Below are 22,715 nucleotides of genomic sequence, written 5' to 3'. Positions count from 1 at the left end.
GCCATTGGCTATTTATTGATCAATCAAAAACTAATTGGGGACAGAGTCCTTCAGCATTTAGACATGCAGATTCCTGCTTTTTGCAGGCTGAATTAAGAGAAAGCATTAGAGCCAATCTCCAACATTAGCCCAAAGCCTAAAGCTTGCCAGACACTGGCTGCAGCTTCCCTCTTATTCTTCTCCATTAGGCAACCATTCTGTTTCTAATTGTTTGTCACAGCAGGTTAGCCCTGGGCCTTTGGTTGATTTGGGCCACATAGACTGGGTGATTTATAAGCAATGCAAATGTGTTCCTCACAGTGCTGAAGGCTGCAAGTCCAAGAAAAATGTACTGGCAGATATGCAGGTGTGGACTCACATCCTGGTCCAGGGATGGAACACCCCAACCCTCTCTCCTCTTACTTGCTCTCTTTTTTTTAATAGGAATCACAATCATGAGTCCTCAGCTGTCAGAACCCCAACCACTTCCAGGAGTGCCCTCCTCCTACACCATCCTTTTGGGGAGTCAGGGTTTCAAGTTATTAATGTGGGGTTGACATAACATTCAGACCATGGCAACAGGATTAAAAGTTGCTACACAAGGTAGATCAGGTTTGACTGGCCAGCTCTAGAACACTCAGCCCTACAATAGCTGGTTGAATGAGCAACCATGAGAAAGCTGAAGAGGTATGAGGATATTTTAAAATACTGTGGTACTGAGAGTCACAGGAAGCTTGAAGAAGGTAACATCTTTGCAACTCTGGAAGCCATGCTTCAGGGCTAAGCAACAGTGAAGTTAAGGAGATGAATGTGACTAGGCTGAGTGATATTTTTTTTTGGGGGGGGGTTGTTGTTAACTAAGAACATGGTGAATTTTGTTGAGAAAGATTATGTCCATTAAGTCATAGATTGTGCTTTAGCTATCAGTTCAATTCCAATCCACATTTAATAACACAAATGTTATCTATCTACATAATAGATTTCATTCAACCTCAAATGTCATTTGATATTTTACTCCATGATTTCTATCTTCTTCCCTCCCTACTCTTCAAAGCTGATGAATAGCAATAGCATCATTAGGATACAGAAGAATTTAGGAAATAGTAGCCAAAGGAGAGGTAAGGTCAGCCCTGGAGAAAACTACTTCTGATTTCCTTAGGATCCACTGTGTCAAAAGAGAACTGCAGATTTGGGAAATGACACAAAGTCATTCCTTCTGCATTTCTCTCTCTGCTGATTCAATGTTTTACAACGGCCCAGTTTTCCATAGAAACAGATCAGATTAACATCAAATACAAAGATTGCATCTTTTATTTATAAGGGAAAAAAAAAACCTCTCAAATGCTTTTCATTAAAACCCTGTGGCCTGTTCTACTGGTTTTAAGAGTATTAGTCAAGCATTACATAATTTTTGCTATTCTGGTGAAGGTCACTGAAACTATAAGGCCACACCTCAATGACTGAATTCTCCTGTATTTCTTTAAGGGATTTATTTATGTCCTTCTTAAAGTCCTCTATCACCATCATGAGATCTGATTTTAAATCAGAGTTTTGCTTTTCTGGTGTGTTGGGGTATCCAGGGCTCACAGGGTGGAAGAACTGGGTTCTGATGATGCCAAGTAGCCTTGGTTTCTGTTGCTTATGCTCTTGCCCTTGCCTCTCAACATCTGGTTATCTCTGGTGTTAGCTGACCTTGCTGTCTCTGACAGTGGCTTGTCCCTCCTGCAAGCCTATGTGTCAATAGTTCTTGGAGAACAGTTCTCTCTGGGAGGAATTTAAGTATGAAGAGATGTGGCACAGGGTCAGCTCAGGGGGTGCAGACAGAAACCGGAAGGATCCTGTCCCTGGCTGTTCCTTGGTTCTTGTGTCCTGGTGGATCTGGGTCGGTCCCTCTTGGCCACAGGTCCTGGGAGACCTGCTCTCTCTCAGTGGTATTTGGGTATGGAGAGCTGCAGCAAAGGAACAGCTCTGGGCACTAGGGAAACCAGAAGGATCCTGTCCCAGGCTGCTCCTTGGTTCCTCTTAATGACTGAATTCTAATTTATAGTGAATGGACCATGGTCCATGTTTGCTACCTACTCCCATTGTCTTCCTTCCAGGAAGGAATGTTGTTAAAAAGCATTCTTCATCCCAAAATTAATCCATAGAGAGTTATAAGATTTAAAACACAATGTTAGTAATATTAATAGAAACAGATAAAGTATTTATTTTGAGCCATATTATATCACTTGAGAGGATTTTGAAGGAAAGTGGGGCATGTGGTACAGATAGAATAGGGACAGTAAATAATAGAATTGACATAGACATGCTAAGTAACATCTGACTAGAAGAAATGGTACCCACACACCAGGAAAAGGGGTTGAGTAAACTACACACACACACACACACACACACACACACACACACTAGAATACCCTAAGTATTATACCTCTTTCTGGGGACTTCATTCCTTACTACAAGGCCGGGAGGTTAAGGTCTGCACATGAGGTGTTTGTTCTCGTCACATCCTCTCTGTAATGCTCACTGTTTCCAGTCTGTACAATGAAAGCACTTGAAAACCAAGGAGCAAATGCTTGGCTTCTCTCTCACTGTTTATGATATTTATATCCTTCTATATGTTCTACAGCTTAAAGTAGATCCTGTCAATCATTGTGGTAATTCCTGTGCCTTGTATAACTTTACATATGTCTCTGAGGGGGAGATGTATACAGTATGGATGCTGCTGCTCATAGATCACAACACAGACCACAATATCAAGCACACCCTTGGTAGGGTACCTGTCTGCTTTGTTGTCCTGTGAATTTAAACATCCTTCCCTCTGTGTAGCTGGTGAGGAATTTTCAGGTGGAATTACAATGAGTACATAAGAAAAAAAAAAAAAAACCACTCTAAAGTTACTACTTCAAGCAGAGCAATAATAACATCTTAAGTTGTCCTGGCAATAGAAAACTATATTTGATACACTTGTATTATGCATACTTCAAGCCAGTCACTGAACAGATTCATAGTAGCTAACACATTTCCTTTATATAAATGAAGTGTTATGGCTGCCTATGTTAAAAAGTATTTGTGTAGCCGGGTGTGGTAGCACAGTCCTTTAATCCCAGCACTCAGGAGGCAGAGGCATCGGATTTCTGAGTTCGAGGCCAGCCTGGTCTACAAAGTGAGTTCCAGGACAACCAGTGCTATACAGAGAAACCCTGTCTCGGGGGGGGGGGGGGGGGAAGTATTTGTGTAATACATAGAACAGCAAGTCATTGTTTAAGTATGTCTGGAAAGTGAGGTGACACAGGTCAAATTTTTCAGATAACTATTGTTTATCTTTTAAGTTTAGAAACATTTAGTTTTAATTGAAATGTTACCAGTGTTAGTATCCTCTGTAAGTTTTTGACCTACAGCATACCATTTGACCTATCTACTGTCACATGAGTTGATATGAATTATTTCATGGTATGTGATAGCAAGAGATTCTTAGGAGCATGTAGGATTATGTGCTCTAGGAAGACTGTGGAGTCTCAGGAGACTCTCTGAGGGGCTTCCTCAATCTCTTGGAAACATTCTTCTGCCTCTCTCTGCCTCCCTTTTCCTCCCTCTGCCATGATCAGCTACCACAGCACACTGCTTTCCAATTGCTTTCCTCTTGAAATATCTGATCTGTTTTTGTGTGTGCATATGTGTGTGTGAGAGACAGAAAGGAGACAGACAGAGAGAAAGGAGAGAGACAGAGAAAGAGAGAGAGACGGGGAGAGAGAGAGAGAGACTTACTATGTAGTCCTGCGTGGCTAGCAATTCCCTATGTAGACTAGGCTGTACTAGATTTCAAAGAGAATCCACTTGCCTCTACCCACCAAGTGCTAGAACTAAAGATGTGCACCACAATGCCCAACTGATGCTTTGATTTTTTACGTGATATTCTGGGGAAGATTCTGAAATTGGCTCCCTTTTCACTTTTTTTTTCCTAATTAAATGTAGTTCTTTATTAGAGTTGCTATGATTGTGGTGTCTGTACACATAACACATAAAAAGTATTTGTGTAGTCGGGTGTGGTGGCACACGCCTTTAATCCCAGCACTCGGGAGGCAGAGGCAGTCGGATTTCTGACCAGCCCGGTCCACACATAAATGTGTTTTTTTGTTTGTTTGTTTTTTGTTAGATATTTTCTTTACTTACATTTCAAATGTTATCTCCTTGCCTAGTTTCCCCTCTGAAAATCCCCTATCCCCTCCCCCCTGCCCTGCTCCCCAACACACCCACTCCCATTCTTGGTCCTGATATTCCCCTATACTGGGGCATAGAACCGTCACAGGACCAAGGGCCTCTCCTCCCATTGATGACCAACTAGGCCATCCTCTGCTACATTTATAGCTAGAGCCACAAGTTCCACCATATGTTTTATTTGATTGGTAGTATAGTTCCAAGGAGCTCTGGGGGTACTGGTTAGAACCCAGATGTTCCTCAGCAGAGGAATGGACACAGAAAATGTGGTACACAATGGAGTACTACTCAGCAATTAAAAACAATGAATTTATGAAATTCTTAGGCAAATGGATGGATCTGGAGGATATCATCTTGAGTGAGGTAACCAAATCACAAAAGAACACATATGATATGCATTCACTGATAAGTGGAACCCAGAAGCTCAGAATCCTTTTTAGAAGGGGAACAAAATACCCATGGAAGGAGTTATAGAGACAAAGTTTGGAGCAGAGCCTGACGGAACGACCATTCAGAGGCTGCCTCACTTGGGGATCCATTCCATAAACAACCACCAAACCCAGACACTAGGCAGATGCCAACAAGAGCCTGCTGACAGGAGCCTGATATAGCTGTCTCTTGTGAGGCTCTGACAGTGCCTGGCAAATACAGAAGTGGATGCTCACAGTCATCCATTGGACGGAGCACAAGGTACCCAATGAAGGAGCTAGAGAAAGTACCCAGGGAGCTGAAGGGGTCTGGAGCCCCATAGAAGGAACATCAATATGAACTAACTTCTTTTCCCTTTTTATTGATTTGTTTTTGTACCACTGAGGACAGAATCCACAGTTAAACAAGGGTTCTATAACTACGCCAAATTCCCAGTCTTCCTCTTAAGTTTTCAAAGCAGAAGCCTTTCTTCACAGCTTTGGGCTACTGGTTACTTGAATCAATACAATCTTTTCACCTTAAATCAATCCCAAGTTTGAGCCCCTTAACTCTTACTATGACCACAGAATACTCACTGATCCCAATGTCCTTACAGTACTGGATCAAGTACTGTCCCATGACTTTTAGTAGATGATTGTATTCTTGGACATTGAGGAATTCTTGTTTATTATGGGATGGTTCCATGGTCTCCAAAGGTATGTTCACAATTCCAATTATACCTGCACCAAGTCTGAGGGAGTAAACACATGTATGAACTTTGTAAAAATCAGGCTAAAGAAAAAGAAAAGGCAAACATGCACTGGATTTCTGGTGAGCTTGGTTCTGTTCTACGATGTTACCTCAGAATGTTACTGGCCTGTTAACAATACTCTTTCCAAACCTGGTACTTTTGTGGGGATCCCAGGTTGGTAAAAAGGAATAAATTTTAGCAAAACCAACCATAACTCCAGTATCTTCATGCAATGACCCAATGTGCACCTTTAAGCTTGATACTGGACAAAAAGAACTACTTTCTTTGTTCCCATTTCATTGTCAGACTACACATCTCACCATTACAGAGGCTCTTAGGCATTCACAGAGCTCGAGTAAGGGAACATAACAGGTCCAGAGGGTGATAAGAGGCACAGGGTATATCCACCTGGGATATTCTCAATTTTATCCACCTGGGATATTCTCAATTTTAGCATTACAGGATTTGGGGGAAAGCCCCCCATGTCCCAGAATACAGGAGGTTGGTTCCTCATTACTTTTGCCATAGGATATATCACTCTTTCTCAACTTGAGGCCCCCGATGGCTTCATATTTCACAACTTTTCTCTTCTACCATGTCCTTCTTGGTAACATGTTCTGTGAGTCTAAATTTATGTCTGAAACAGAAAGCCTGATGTGACTTTCCTGTTTTCTTACTGCCCTTCTCACACAACGTTCATTTATTCATTTATCCATCCATTTATTCACACAGCCATTCAAAGTTAGCACCTGGACCTGTCCCAGGAACTAGGGACTTAGACGAAAGCAAAAAAGACAAGGTCCCTAGGTCTCACTCACTGAAGAATGACAACCATGACATTAGCAAATAGATAAATGTACAGGGATCATGTTACGAGGTGATAAGTGGTTTTAGGGAAATAAATTGAGCACTAAATTATGTGAAAAGTGACAGATGGGTGTGACAATAGGGCTCAGTTTTAATTAGGTAATCAAAGGAAGGGCTTTAGCATCCATGCCTGAACAGCATTCGAAGGCCAATTGTGGGAAGATCTAAGGACAGGAAACTTGTTAGCAAATGCTAAGCTAACTGCGCTAAGATTTCAAGCAATGAAAGCCAACTAAGGCAGGCGGGTTTCTGAGTTTGAGGCCAGCCTGGTCTACAGAGTGAGTTCCAGGACAGCCAGTGCTACACAGAGAAACCCTGTCTGGAAAAAAAAAAAAAAAAAAAACAAAAAAAAAACAAAAAAGAAAGAAAGAAAGAAAGAAAGAAAGAAAGAAAGGAAGGAAGGAAGGAAGGAAGGAAGGAAGGAAGGAAGGAAAAGAAGAGAAGAGAAGAGAAGAGAAGAGAAGAGAAGAGAAGAGAAGAGAAGAGAAAAGAAAAGAAAAGAAAAGAAAAGAAAAGAAAGGAAAGGAAAAGAAAATCACTCTACACATAAGAAAGAAAAACTCAACTAGCCCTACTTGCAGATAACATACTTCTGTGCTGAAGATGGCTTAAAGATTTCACCAGAAAACACTTAGGCCCCATAAATCCTTCCAGAAGTGTACCAAGAAACAAAGTTTCTTGTATAAACAAATCAGTAGCAATAATCATGTTTTTTTTTATCTTTTGATACCTGTATTGACACATATTGTTTACACATGAAAATAACATAATAGCTTTTAAAAATACCAAATAATAAGAGGATGGGAAAATTCCATCACAGTATCAGAAAAATCCAACTAAAATAAACCTAAGTCAGGAAATAAAAGACTTCTACATCTTTGAGGCAATGAAGAAAGAAACATGAAAAGATCTCCCATGTTCATGGATTAAGATAATTAATATTGTGAAAAGAATATATTACCAAATATACAGGTTCAAAGGAATACCATCAAAATTCTAATAACATTTCTCACCAAACCAAAAAAAAATCTTAAAATTCATATGGAAGCACAAAGTAAAGATATCCCCCCTCCCCACCAAAAAACAACCCTTAGCAGAAAAATCAGTGGAAGAGAATCACAACACTGGGTATTATGGACTACACTTAAACACAGAGCATGGAGCTGACAGAAAAACAGATCTGTGAACCAAGAATGGAGGACCCAGAAACAAGCATACACAACCATAATCATCTATCTTATGGCAAAGCTGCTAAAAACATACGTTGCAGAGAAGACTGGTGCTCAGAAAACTGAATTTTCATACTTAGAAGAGTGAGGATCCCTATCTCCCACTCTGACCACAAAATTAATTAAACATGGATCAAAGGCCACAATGTAAGAACTGAAACTTTGCAAGTGCTAGGGGGAAACACAGAGAAAAACATCTCAAAAATATAAGCACAGGCATGCATTTTCTGATTGGGATTCTAGTAGTGTGGGAAATAACCCCAAGAATTGACAAATGGGATTATGAAATTAAAAAGCCCCTGCACAACAGAGTTAATAATCACCAGAGTATAGAATGATAGCTTACACAGTGGGAGAAACATTTGCCAGGTATGCATCAGACAAGAAATTAATATCCAGGACAAATAAGTGTAAAAATTAAATACCGAATGAATGAACTAAAAGATCATTCTCAAAAGAAGAAAGTCAAATTACCAAAATGTATTTGAGAAGCTGTTCAATATCTTTAGCTCTCAGGGAAACCGGAAAAAAACTGCTTTGAAATTTTGTCTCGCCCTAGTAAGAATGGCAATCAAGAAGAGGAAGGACAACAAATGCTGGTGAAGATGAGGACAAAGAAGAGCCCCTCTTCACTGCTGGCAGAAATGCAAAGCCATGCAGTCACAAAGGCACAAAACTGGAAGCAGAAGTACCGCATGACCCAGCTCTCTTCATTCTCCAGCATCTATGTTAACCTATCCCAGAGATGCTTATACATCCAAGTTTACTACTACTGTAGTCAATATGCCAGGAAACGGATTCAGCCTAGCCATCCATCAGTAGATGGATGGACAAAGAAAATGTGGTCCACATATGAAATGAAATTTTATTCAGCCATAAGGAAAAATAAAAACATGAGATTGGAAGAAAATTTCATACAACCAGAAGAGAAGTCAGTCAGGCTCAGAAAAACAAACAGAGCCCACTTTCTCTAATGTTTTAAATTTATATTTATATATATATGGGAGCGTGCATTATGAATGTATTTATAAGGACAGAGAACTAGAAAAAGGATCACGAGAAGGAAGGGAAGAGATCTTAAGAAAAGCATGAAATTGAAAGCAGAAAAGCAGACTCACTAGGCCGGGGGGGGGGGGGGGGGGCTGGGGGAGGAGAAAGGGCATTCACTAGAAGGGACAGGAACATGGTGACAGGAACATGGTGACAGGAACATGGGGAAGAGCACGGGGAGATGGGGATGAATGAAAACAAACTATAGTGATGCATATGCATGAAGATGCCATGATGAAACTGGCCACTGTATATGTTAAGCTTAAAACTGATAATAAAGAAATATTGTTTTCACTGTCCGTGCACAGTATTAAAGTGCACTAATGATCCTCAGCAAAAGGTGAGTGCCCTTGACCTTCGTGTCCATAGAGCTTAGCACATGAGATAGCAACACACCTGCTTTTGCCTGAACAATGAATGAAGAGCGACTCCCCTGAGCAAAAGGCGGCAAGAAGACCAAAGACCCCCCCTGAGTCCTTCTACCACTCTTGGACATCTTGTCTGACTCTATCCCTTTGACTTTTTGGTTGTGAGATTAACCTTTTTAATATTTGGACCATCACTCTATTCCTCTGATGCCTTTGCAAGATTCCACATAACTGTCAAAGCAATTTATGGAACTTTAGCACCAGAAAATGGAATCTAGATTCTAAACAGACTGGAAACACACACACACACGCACACGCACACACACACACACACTTAGATAACTGACAAGACAAGAGGTACGGAATCCATAACATGGTTCCTTACAAGATTAGAGTTTGGCTTTTCTTTTCTCTGTTAACATTTCTTTAATTTGTAGTACTTTTTTAATTGGTAAAATTAGAAACATGAAGAGATGTCATAAGGAATAGAAAGACATAAGGTCATATATTAGAAACAATATTTTTTCCTACAATGTGATTTTCTCATGGAGACAGCACACAGCTTCATCATATTATAAATTACGCATATCAATTCCTGTATAGTGAGAGGAAGAGTGAGTGAAGAACAGGACACCTACTGGTGTTATAGTCAATCATACATCTAGCTCCACAGACAGAAATGGACTGTGGCCTCCCTATACTGCCTTTAAATGGAGAAATGAACTACTTACAATGACTTCATTTTCAGCTGGGGACCAACCTTCTCGTACATTTTGATCAATCGGTTATTACTGTAAATGAACATTCCAGCTTGGTGTTGGTCTTCTGTGTTCACTCCAAAGAACAGAGAGAGAGTTCTTGCTTTCCTTAGGGCCCTAGAATTGTATTTAGAAAGGTTATTTAAAACTGCTCAATTAAGGAAAAATTAAAATTTATAAATCCTTTAATATATTCAAAAGATAAACATCAAAAGAATAACCTGTAATATACCAGATGCTTTGTAAAACCTGGTGGGTATAGCTGATGTCTACATATAGCCAAGTATTCTGTATATGTAAATTACAGGTCATACACAGGTATTCATGCAAACACAAATCTGTTCACTTAAATCTAAAAGGACCAGAAACATCTCTGTGTTTACTCGTTTGACACAGGTATGACAGTCACAGTGGTCAGAGTTCTCTGGAGTAAGAGAACCTATAGAATGGTTAGAGTGACTTACAGGCTGTGTCCAGCTAATCCAACAATAGGTATCTACCAGCAAAAGGCCCAAAAATCCAGTAGTTGTTTTGAGAGAGAGAGAGAGAGAGAGAGAGAGAGAGAGAGAACAGGCAAAGAAAGCAAGATTCCTTCTCCCATGTTCTTTATATAGGCTGCCAGCAGACAGTATGGCTCAGATTAAAGGCAAATCTTCCCACCCCCAAAAGATCCAGATTAAAAGTCTTCAAATTATTTAATTAAGAAAAAGTCTCTCACAGGTGTAGCCATCTTCTTGGATTTTAGGTCATTCCAGATATAATCAAGTAGACAAGCAAAAATAACCATCACAAGTTCACTCTTTGTCATCTCAACACACAATCATATCTCTTTATGTCATGTTTAATTTCCAAATGAAAACAATAAATATGTCATAGTTACACCTATCATAATATTTCTATCCCACCTACTATCATAAATGAATTATATATTTAACTGTGTCATAATTATGTCTAACATGATATACCTATCCCACGCATAGCCACAAAGGCACTATAAACTTTTAGAATAGGTGGCAATATCTCTTGAGAGACATTCTTTTAATCCCTCAACTTATATATGATAACCATTGATATCCCCTTAATTGGTGTTAAATTACATGATAAAGAAATTGAGGAAAGAAAACACAAATATCTGTACAAATTCTTAACAAAATATGACAGAAACACCCATGTTGATTGTAATACTCATTTCTGTAAGCAGTCATGTGGCTTTAGCTGACATTTCATAACTACCTTCCTCTGTTACCCATTCTGTATTTCCTCCACCCTCAGCAAGTACCTCATCAAGTCTTGGTTCTTTTCCTGGAGGAGTGATCCATACCTTCATTCCTAGTGGGAATATATCCTATATCCTTTGTAATCCGACCTTGATGAGGTTATTGTAGTTTCCTATTGACTTTAATTACAGGATATGGAAACATCAAAATACACCCTAAAAGACCTCCTGAATTCCAGACATAATCTTTATTACCTCCATTGTGGAGAAAAAATCCAATATCCACTTGGTAATCTGGATCAAGTATCCCTCTTAACTCTTATTCTTTTCTTAGCCTGTTTACTTAAGGGCACCAGTGTTTGTCTCTGTTGTTGGCAGATCTGGCTGTCAACTACAGCTATAGCCAGGTCAGCCTTGTGCAAGTGGAAGTCCAGGTTGTCAAGCCCATGCATAGCTTCCATCTCTGCTACTATGGCTACATTTTCATGGACCCATTGGTTAAATATAGCAATGGCTAGGGAAATAGCCTTACTGCTCACCAAATAGGTTATTGTATCTACTTGATTACTAAACTCTTCCTCTGCTGGCATCACCTTTTGATGAGCATTTACATGAAACACAAATATCTTCACATCCTTCACTCATTTGGAGAGATCTGTTGACATACTTCTTCCCCAGATATAATTCTCACCAATTTTCCAACCATGCTGTGTTCAAATCCTGGTCCATCCAGCCAATCCGTTGACATGAATCCATCAACAACTGCACACCTGGCCATTGATCCTTTCAAACAAAATGTATGACCGTGTGTACTACCCTAAGATCTGCCCACTGGGAAGATTTCCCATCACCATTGCCTTTCAGTGTTGTCCCAGAAACGGGCTATAATGCTGCCCTGTCCACTTCTGGGTGGTGCGTGCATAATGTGCAGAACCAACAGTAAAAGAGTCCCTGGTCTTCTCTCCCTCAGTCACCTGATCACAGGGCACACTGTATAATGCTATAGGTGCATGCCTAGGAGGAGATGGCACTATAACTGCAGTAGAACCATAGGCATTTAGACAACTTCTTCTTGTAACCTATTTGGGCCTTCAGGGACCTGCTCTGGACACATCACATATATACCATTTGCATTTGATAATGGATTGCTACTCAGAATGTCCTACTTTATGGCTTAGTGGGTCAGATAATACTCAGCTCATTATGGGCAGTTCAGGTTATGTGTTAACTTTGTGGACAATTATCAAACTTTCAGGCCCAATAGTAGGCAAAGAGCTCTCTCTCAAAGGGAGAATAGTGTCTGTAGATGGTATCAAAGCTTCACTCCAAAATCCCAAAGGTCTCCTCTTCACAAAGGCACCAAACACCATCCCTATCTACCACTTATATCTCAAGAACCAATAGGTGTGCTGAATCATGTCCCAAGTGGTAGGGCAGCCTGAACAACATCCTGGACTTGTTGAAGATACTTCTCTTGTTCTAGGCTACACTCAAAGCTAGTAGATTTCCAAGTCACTTGGTATATGGGCCAGAGTAACATTCCAAATGAGGAGTCTGCTGCCTCCACAATCCAAATAGACCCACAAAATGTTCTTCTTTCTTGGTGGCGGGAGTGAAATAACTTATCTTTTACCTCATAAGGAATATTTCTACATGTCCTCCACACTAGACTCCTGAGAATCTCACTGAGGTAGAAGGCCTCTTGAATTTTACCTTGAGGTAAAGGTGTACTGCTGGACTTGTCAACTGAAAGAAAAACTACTTCTGGTACTCCTTCCGGACAGGTATCTGAAAAGGGCATTTTCTGGATCAATAGCCATATACTATGTACCAGGAGATATGTTAATTTGCTCAAGTAAGAACACCACATCTGGTACAGCAGCTGCAATTGGAGTCACGATTTGATTGGGTGTTCAACAGTCCTTTGTCACTCTCCATAATCCATTTGTCTTCTCTACTGACCAGATAGGAGAGCTAAAGGAAGATGTGGTGGGAACCACTAACCCTGCATCTTTTAAGTACTTAGTAGTGGCACTAATTTCTGTTATTCATCCAGGGACGTGATACAGTTTTCAATTCAACAATTTTACTTGGCAGAGACAACTCTAAAGGTTTCCTTTAGCCTTTCCAACTATAATAGCCCTCACTCTACAGGTCCTGAAAACGTTAGAATTTATCAATCCCAATTACACATTCTGTGACTGGGAAAATAATCACAGGATGAACTCCAAAACTCCCTGGGCACACTGTGAGTCAGGCTCCACAGTGACCTGACCTCTCTCTGTAAGCCCTTAATTTAACTGGAGGGCCACAGTGTTTCTTGAGATCCAACAGAGTCTGTATTAATTCAGAACCAGCATCCAATAGACCCAGAAAAGTCTGATTGTTTCCTTTCCCCGTGTTCTCCTCTCCTTGTAAAAGGCCATTCGTCCCTCTGGGGAAGGACTAGAAAAAGGCTAACAGTACAACTCTTAGGTATTTTAGGAAGATGGTTCTTCAGGGGAACGAAAGGGTACTGGGTCTTCAAATGGGCTCAAGTCTGGAAATTGGTTCATGGGCCAAGATTCTCTTTTCTCATAATCCAATTTAGCCTTTCTTTCATGTGAGGATTTTTCTGCTTATATAGATGAAACAAAAAATGCAATAGGCTTCTTATCAATACCATGCCTGGAAACACCATGATTGATTACCCAGAATCAAAGGTCCATAGAAGATAGAAGTCATGCCATCATAAAAATCACATTGCCTATGCTGAACATCATGGGTCAAATCATTATGGACATTGCTTTGCCTATGCTGCCCATTATAACTATGATCACCGTGTCTTTGACTCAGTGCTGCCACCTGATCTCCGCTACTTCAGGACCCAATGAAGCCCACTTCTTTTAATCCATCCAACTGAGCAGTAGCATCTCCAATCCAAGTTCTAGTACAAGAAAAAAAAAGGGCAACAACAAATCTCTTCATGCTCGCTGGTGCCCCTCTTGCCATTTTGCATCTTATAGGATTAGTGAAGAGCCTAGCTTCTGACTCTTCCCATCGTGGAGTATTGTACACAGTATACCCACTCCCGCACTGCAATTTCTCTGAACCTTAAATCCCTTTATCAATACTAAGCCAAGAGATAGAAGACATCTCCAACTCCTTTTCAGTGGGCTATCTTTTGACAAATGCTTCAGCGACCATTCAAATTGTTGACACCTTTTCTTTTTTACTGTACAGCTTCTACATTAAACCTAGAATCTCCAGTCACTAGGCCCATTTCAATAAATTATACTGATTAAATTTCATGTTCCTTCCACCATTATCCTACACACTTAAAGTCCATTCCCACACATATCTCCCATACTTCTGCTTGAATGAAGTAGTAAACTCACTAAGCTCTTCAGTAGGATTGCGTACCTCCCCATGGCCTATGCACTTTCTATCTCCTCTCCAGGAGCCTGGATAGAGTTAATTCTGGTTATAGATCTAGAGATAACTATTGGTGGGCCCTGAAGAACATCAGTATTGTCTCGCCTGACGTTTCCTTTAAAGAAAGTGACTGACAGTTTAAAAGACAATGAAGAACAAATTTCCTTTGTCAAAGGTATAAAACGCAATATTTCAGAGGCGTGGGGTACACCTCCTGCTGAAAGTGGAGAGACTACTTCCTTAGATGAAATAAATGCTTGAAAAACTGAGGGTTTGGAGTTCTCAGGCTCAATAGAGTCCTCTCATACATCACTATCCCAAGTTAGAAGATTCCATTCTTTATCAATTAATCGTCTCAGGCTGGGGTTTGAATTTTCGCTGTAATTCAGCCAACAATCTAATGAAGGCTTCTCATTGATTTTCCATAATGTAAATTCTGTAGTTAATGGAGAGAAGATTCCCTCCCAGAGCACGTTTAGAAAACATCAGACTGCTAATGCACATCTGGAGGTTGTCAATTTTACCACTGAGTTCACTGTCATCCTATACCACACGGAAATGTGAGAGGTTGCTTGATTTTATCACAGAACTCATTCTTTTCCTTTGCCAATTTATCCAGAGATCCTAGGAGCAAATGACCAGGATCATGATTTTCCTTGTTTTCCCACAAATTGTCAAAGTTTTATATAGGGAGTCACAAAACCCATTGCCTCTCACAATTGGTGGATCGGAGTAACCAGAGGCATTTGTCTCCTTCGCTTTGTAAACTAGTTCACGCCATGGGTTTTCAGGAGTCTCCACACTCCCAGGAGAGGCTTCGGTAACTGTAGGTATTAACAAATTGAAAAGCTTATTCTAGATTGCTAAAAAACTCATCCTTATACTTCTGTTGATCTAGAAGCATTTCTGGTAAGAATCCAGTAGTAGTTCAGTCCACAAGGCTGGAGATCTCAGCTGGTCTTCAGTATCCATCAGAATCCCAAAGCAGTGGGTTCTAATGCCAGTGAAGGAATGGACTTGCCAATGAGAGTGAGGGCAAACAGGAAAAGAGACCAACCTTCCAGCTTCTGTGTCCTCTATATAGGCTGCCAGCAGAAGGTGTAGTCCAGATTCAAGGTGGATTTCCCCACCTCAAAAGACCTGGATTAAAAGTGGGTCTTCCCACATTAAATTATTTAACTAATTATTTAACTTATAGATGTACCCAGTTGCTTGTGTTTTAGTTAATTCCATTTATAATCAAGTTGACAGGCAAGAATAGTCATCACAATAGTATTATTGAAAAAAAAATGATAATGTGGCTCTTAAAAGAAACATTTCTGACACTGCATCTATCTCCCACTTGGGATATGTTGTCAAATTTCTAAATAACTGATGAAGATTAAGCTGTGACGAAAATGTTCTCTGTAGCTTTTTCTCCAACATTTGCCAAAATTCAAAAACTATAAATAAAAGCTAATAAAGCCAATTCACCCGGAACATAGACAGGCTGGGCAAGCACTACAGTCTTTGTTTTGCTTTGTTTTTGTCATTGTTGTTTCCCTCTAGATAAAGTGCTTTGTTTTGTTTTTCCTTTTCTTTACTATTAAGTGCTAAAAACTTAATAAAAAGAGGGGGGAAGGGAGGGAGGGAAGGGGAGGGGAAAGGGGAAGGGAGAGAGAGAGAGAAAACAAGAGATAGAGAGGCAGGGGAGGGGGGTGGGGGGGTGGGGGAACAGATCTCCAGGGTACAAGGAAGCTTATGGAGCTATAGAAAGCACCAGGATGTGAAACACAAACTTGGCTCATGTTCACAGTAACCTGGCAATCACAAGCTACTTGAACAGTGTCCCACCTGCAACATGGGGAAAATGTCTCTCTAAACATGGATATGGTGAAGACTGAGAGAGATGATTTTTAGGAATTAATTTGTAATGGTAACAGGTATAAAAATCTTCCTTTCTCATCCCAAAATGGCCACAAGTAGGATCTTTCCCCGGATTGTAGAGGATGAGTTACTGACATGCATATTATATAATACTAAATGCATATATACCTAAGGTAATATATCGATCAAAGCCTTTCTCAAAAATCTGTACTTAACCATGAGATTATAATTCTGCAATAAACTAGAATATGGACAGTGCATGGATTCCCAAAACAGAGCATCAAAAGATATGACATCCCCACTCTATAGTATGGGATATACTATAGATGGTGGTCTGTAGATTTACAAGCATAGGCATGGCAGTGCACACACATCTTTAGTCCTGTCACTCAAGAAGCAGAGGCTAGTAGAAACTGTGAGCCTAGTCCACAGAGTGAATTCTAGCCCAGCTATTGCTACATAGTGAGACTCTCTAAAACAAAATGGAAAACCACAGAATTTTCATGAACATGACGATGCCATTCATTACTTCGTAGGCTAACTTTTAATTTTAATTGAGAAATTAGCACTCTCCTATAAATCCATTCAGGGCAACTGCCATCATTGCCACTTCAGGTTAATTTTAATACATTTCCCTACAGCTGGAAATGAGTTATCAACAAAGTTTTCCTTTCTAAAGACTAGAAAAAAAATCTCGGTTTTCAATAGAAATTTCCATGAAATTTAAATTTTAGGAAATATGTTAATAATATTTTAAATTTACTTTTGGTATCTGCATAATTAACATTTTAAGCTTATGTTTAAAGGTATAAATGTATCATCAAAACTATCTTCAGAGCTAACCACTGTTTCTTGAAATGGAGTTTCTCAAAGATGTCACTTTTCAAAGCCTGACTTGGTCTGTGCAACAGTAATTTATTTATTTATTTATTTATTTATTTATTTATTTAACTTACTCAGCATCTGGGATGGTGAGTAAGTCAAACTTACAAACATAAATATTTGTTTTGTAAGATAGCTTTGCCATTTTTATTTTAATACATATAAGTGACACATCCCTTCAAATGTTAATTCTTAATTTGAAATTTTAAGCTCTAAAGTAAAGGACAAATGGCAGAGGGATAGTGAAGCTGTCATATGCTCTCCTGCTCGGGCCTCTTCATATAGACATCTTCATAAAGTCCAAACTGACAAATTCTGGGAGGGTTTCTGGCTTGTCTTCAACATTATACAGACACAAATGTACACATCGATAAAAACGTCACCCATGTTTTACAATGTGTGCCTTAGTTGGGGAAGCCTCATCACATTAAGATTTACTATCATAATATATCACATGCTAATAAAGAGAAATGTTCATAATAATAACTACCATAACATCTGCCCACTTAGAAATAAGAACTTGACCCAGCATGGGGTTCCTCACCAACAGAAAGCCGCAGCCTTACCTCTGTTTCTGGCGAAGACTTTTATGCTTTGTGTCCACGTCTTGCAGAGCTTTCTGTAATGCATCCTGGAGAAGGATATTTGATTGAGAGGAACCATAAGGACATTGAATGGATGTCAGTTGAGCTGATACCCTATTATCCGAAGGTTCTGGGGTAGCAGAGACAGCTCATCGTGTCTGATGCAGTTCGAATGGCAGGAACTCAACAGGCACACAGCAATAGGCTTCATCCCAGTGTTTCTAGAATACACCCTAAGTCCAAGTCTACCATACTCTTTTGTTTCACATTCTAAGATACCCTCTCTGCCTTCATTTTACTCCCTATGAAGCAGAAGGTTTTTTTAACACAAACTACATGAAAACTTGAGTGACTTATTCAATGCATGAACTCTGCAGTCACTGAGATATATTTCAGCAATAACTTTTGTTAGTATCCCTCTCTTATGTCCCCTCCATATCAAATGCTGGACTGACACTACCCAAATGTTCCATTTATAGGTTCCTCGGGCTTTTTCTTTTCAGAATGCTCTAAAGCCAGCCTCCAGCCTGACTTGATTTTAATCTGATACATTGATTTATCCCCTCCCCATCTGTAGTATGTTCCCATTCCCTCGAACTATGCTCAAGGGGAAGTATCCATTATTACTGTTCTCATAGATAATAACAGATTTTTATAGGGAGCACCTGGAAAGAGAAGACCTTCATAGGGACTCAGAGGGGGATGGTAATGGAGCTAATGTGATCAAATGTATCCTATGCATGTATGCAAATATTCTACTGAGATTCATTAGTGTACACAGCATATGCTAATAAAAAAGACATTCAAAGAGCTTCACCTACCATATTTTACTGAGAGCATCTCTTGATGGTGGCACTCTTGGCTGCATCCCTGACAGAACAGCACTTATACTGTCTTTTAAGTTAAAAGGGGAGGGGTAGAGCACAAAAGGAATTCACATTAAGCTTCCTGAAAGCATGGGAAAGGTCTAAGTTCAGGTCCTTCCACTTTGCGGTCTTCTCTGCATTAAAGTAACCAGGATACTTCCGAGATACAAAGCAAGCTGGCCAAAGAGAGCTCGCCCTTCGTGATAGAGCACTCAGCATGGGGCAAAGGCACAGAGAAGAGGAACTAGACCCTGAGCCACGAGATTATTTCTCTCAGCTCTTATATACAGAAGGCAGGGGGCACTGATAATTAAAAATAAGATAGATTTACTTTATTCTTTAAAATGACAGCAGCAATATAAGAATCTTGGAAAAGCCATGATCTTACTTTGCTTGGGGCATTAACACACACCCTCTCTGACTCTGTCCCTTCCGTGTGACCTGTGGCCTGGATCCCGGTCCCTGGCTCTGAGAGTTAAGGCCAAATCACTGCCAAGACTCACGTATTTAACCTGTAGCAGAGGTAATAGAGAAGGAATTCCTCTCCTCCTTCCTGTTCAGCTCTTGGCACACAAGCAAGTTGATGCAGTGCTTAATGAATCACCGCGGTGGAAGTGTTATGCCATGGTTTTGGTAAGAGCAGACTAACAGTGCATATCTTGCAGCTATATTCTTTTTCGGTTAGCTGCAGTATGCTATAATTAATAATTATAGTCCTTTATAAACGTGCCTTACTCGTGGGCATATTACAAGGATTACAGGGATTGTTTATGAACTGTGCGAACCAACTCACAAGAAAAGAGCTTTGTAAGCTGGAAGTGTTGTGATTAATATTCATAATTATGGTCTATGATTCCTAGTGCTAGGAAGAAGGATTGCTTATTAGCCTTCTTCTTGCTTTCCCCATTTATCTGGATCCATGGAGAGCTATAATTTGAATAGATATTTTTTTGAGGATGCGTCATAGGCTAGATATTTTTCTGCCATCTTTTCATTATTTTCTCTCTCTCTCTTTTTTTTTTTTGGTAGTGCTTCTATTTTATTTTTTTTTAATCGGCTGTAAAGCTCTTTCACCCTGCTCCAAATAAGTCCTAGATGCTGCTCATCTTTGCTCCACCTCAGCCTTTCCCTTTCTCGCTGGGCTTCCTGTCCTCTCTCTGCACTCACACTTCTGTTTACCTGTGCTTAAACCACCCATAGCTTTTGAGCTTGTCTGGATTTCGGAGTTTGGAAACTACATGATCAGAGACAACTGTGCACGGGGGCGGGAGGGAAGTAAGGGCATGGCTTTTCATTGAAGATGATGTTTTGTATCTCATACCTGGGTAGAAGACAAAGCAATTCTGTCCGGCTGGTTTACTTTGGCTTGCACCTCTTTAAACAGGAGTTCAGCTAGGAGCAAAAACACAACAGTTATGTATGTCACGGAGAGACTCTTCCAAGCCATTTCTAAGCACATGCTTTCTATCCTTGTAGCCATGACCACTGAGAATGGCATGGAGACTACAGCTGAACACCCTCAGTGCCTCACACTCAGAGATCACTCGTTTTACCTCTTCTGTCTGAGGCAGGTGGAAGTTGTTGCTGTGGGTAAGAGTGCCCACATGAGGAGCTGAGTTTGAATTCCAGTCACCAACATAAAATGCAGGGCAAGGCTACATGTGTGTATACATGCACTATGGGGTAGAGACACGCAGATCCAGAAAGCTTGCTGACTAACCTTCCAAGTTCAAATAGAGGCAATGTTTATCATTAACATGAGCTACCATAACATCATGACACACCCACTCATTCTTAATATGTTGGGGATTTTTCTGGCTAGCTTTATGTCAACTTAGCACAAGCTACAGTTATCCAAGAGGGAGAAAGCTCAATTGAGAAAATGCCTCCAGAAAATTGGGTTACAGGAAAGCCTGGAGGGCATTTTATAAATTTTATAAACTTGTGGTTGGTGTGAGAGGGCTAGTATCACCCTGGGCTGTTCATCCTGGGTTCTATAAGAAAGCAGGCTGAGTAAGCCATAAGGAACAAGCCAATTAGTAGTACCACCCCTCTAAGGATTCCGCATCAGCTTCTGCCTCCAGGTTTCTGCCCCGCTTGAGTTCCTGCCTCACTGCCTTCAATGATGAACTGTTATATAGAAAGTGAATAAGGTAAACTCTTTACTCCCCAAGTTGCTTTCTGTGCTTTATCACAGCAATAGTTACTCTGTCTAGCACAGAGATCACACTTACGAAGCTAAACTATAGGTCTGTGACATGGCTTATCATACTAGCAGGCATGTACATGCCGCCAAGCTAGATGACCTGAGTTTGGAGTCCCAGAACCTACATCACAAGAGGAAAGAACTGACTCCTGCAGGTTGTTCATTGACCAAAACACACACACACACACACACACACACACACACACACACACGGTGGAGGAGGGTGAAGTTGTGGGGGAGGGTAAATGTGAAAAAGTTACTAAATTATATCACAATTAAACCAGAGAGAAATAATGCATTTTAAGTTCCAGAGACTGGAGCTGCATTTGCCTGACAGTGACAGTGTCCACAATACCCACAATGCCTAGAGCAGTATCTTCCTGAGAATAAGTGTTTGATTAACATTTGCTAAGTGGATGAACCATAATGATTTGACCATAGAAACCAACATACCCCTCTTTACTGCTTCTTCTGCCTTTTGAACTTCAGTTTTAAACTTCCCTTTGAAAGAAGATGTAGTATATTGGTATTTTCTGGGAAGAAGAAAAGAACATCATCAAGTCAGATTATCATTTTAAAGAGCATTAATAAGAGAATATTCTTCAGTAAGACTATGTACTCCAGGAATATGCAATTGGTTTTTTGGGTTTTTTTGTTTGTTTGTTTGTTTGTTTGTTTTTTAGTTTTTGGGTTTTTTTTTTGGTTTTTTTGTTTTTTTGTTTGTTTTTTTGAGACAGGGTTTGTCTGTATAGCCCTGGCTATCCTGGAACTCACTTTGTAGACCAGGCTGGCCTCAAACTCAGAAATCCGCCTGCCTCTGCCTCCCAAGTACTGAGATTAAAGGTGTGCGCCACCACGCCCGGTTGAAATATGCAATTGTTAAGAAGGAAAGATTCACTGAGTAAGTTCCACCTACCTGATGCATTAGCAGACTCCATACCTATGAAAACTTCACTTGCCTCTTAATACATGGCAATTTTCCTTGAGGAAAATTCACAGTAAGGAAATCATGAGTCCAGAGTGAGATTAAAATCTCTTCCCACACAGGTGTTCACTTACACGCGCAAAACTGGAGAACTCTCAAAAAGGGAATACAAGATCACGAAAAGTCCTCCATTGTCAAAGTTTCCAGTTAACATACATAGCTCTCTCACACATAGCTCTCTCGATCAGCTCATCATTGACACTGTATAAATGACTTCTCCCAGTCCCCAAGCAATTATCTCTGCCTGAAATGCTCAGAAAAACACATAAAAAGTAATTTTGAGGTGTGGGCCGGGGACAGCCGGCCACCTTCCGGACCGGAGGACAGGTGCCCACCCAGCTGGGGAGGCAGCCTAAGCCACAGCAGCAGCGGTCGCCATCTTGGTCCGGGACCCGCCGAACTTAGGAAATTAGTCTGAACAGGTGAGAGGGTGCGCCAGAGAACCTGACAGCTTCTGGAACAGGCAGAAGCACAGAGGCGCTGAGGCAGCACCCTTTGTGGGCCGGGGACAGCCAGCCACCGTCCGGACCGGAGGACAGGTGCCCGCCCGGCTGGGGAGGCGGCCTAAGCCACAGCAGCAGCGGTCGCCATCTTGGTCCGGGACCCGCCGAACTTAGGAAATTAGTCTGAACAGGTGAGAGGGTGCGCCAGAGAACCTGACAGCTTCTGGAACAGGCGGAAGCACAGAGGCGCTGAGGCAGCACCCTTTGTGGGCCGGGGACAGCCAGCCACCGTCCGGACCGGAGGACAGGTGCCCGCCCGGCTGGGGAGGCGGCCTAAGCCACAGCAGCAGCGGTCGCCATCTTGGTCCGAGACCCGCCGGACTTAGGAAATTAGTCTGAACAGGTGAGAGGGTGCGCCAGAGAACCTGACAGCTTCTGGAACAGGCAGAAGCACAGAGGCGCTGAGGCAGCACCCTGTGTGGGCCGGGGACAGCCGGCCACCTTCCGGACCGGAGGACAGGTGCCCACCCAGCTGGGGAGGCGGCCTAAGCCACAGCAGCAGCGGTCGCCATCTTGGTCCGGGACCCGCCGAACTTAGGAAATTAGTCTGAACAGGTGAGAGGGTGCG

At 41.1% G+C, this 22,715-nt stretch overlaps 1 protein-coding gene across 1 annotated transcript in view; it reads right to left on the bottom strand.

Moving 5' to 3' along the window:
• Morc1 (microrchidia 1) overlaps window positions 1-22,715 on the bottom strand; it is a 199,669-nt gene that overhangs the window by 110,967 nt on the left and 65,987 nt on the right. Inside the window, exons 10-14 of the mRNA NM_010816.1 lie at window positions 21,113-21,192; window positions 19,775-19,845; window positions 17,570-17,634; window positions 9,599-9,742; window positions 5,199-5,353 (exon numbers count right to left, since the gene is read on the bottom strand). Of these exons, the coding sequence (NP_034946.1) occupies window positions 5,199-5,353; window positions 9,599-9,742; window positions 17,570-17,634; window positions 19,775-19,845; window positions 21,113-21,192 (515 nt within the window). The remainder of the gene's footprint in view (window positions 1-5,198; window positions 5,354-9,598; window positions 9,743-17,569; window positions 17,635-19,774; window positions 19,846-21,112; window positions 21,193-22,715) is intronic.

This window comes from Mus musculus, chromosome 16 (genome assembly GCF_000001635.26).
Source record: "Mus musculus strain C57BL/6J chromosome 16, GRCm38.p6 C57BL/6J".
Taxonomy (NCBI): Eukaryota; Metazoa; Chordata; class Mammalia; order Rodentia; family Muridae; genus Mus; species Mus musculus.
Note: the sequence above shows the minus strand (reverse complement) of the source record. Positions and strands in the feature narration are given on the sequence as shown.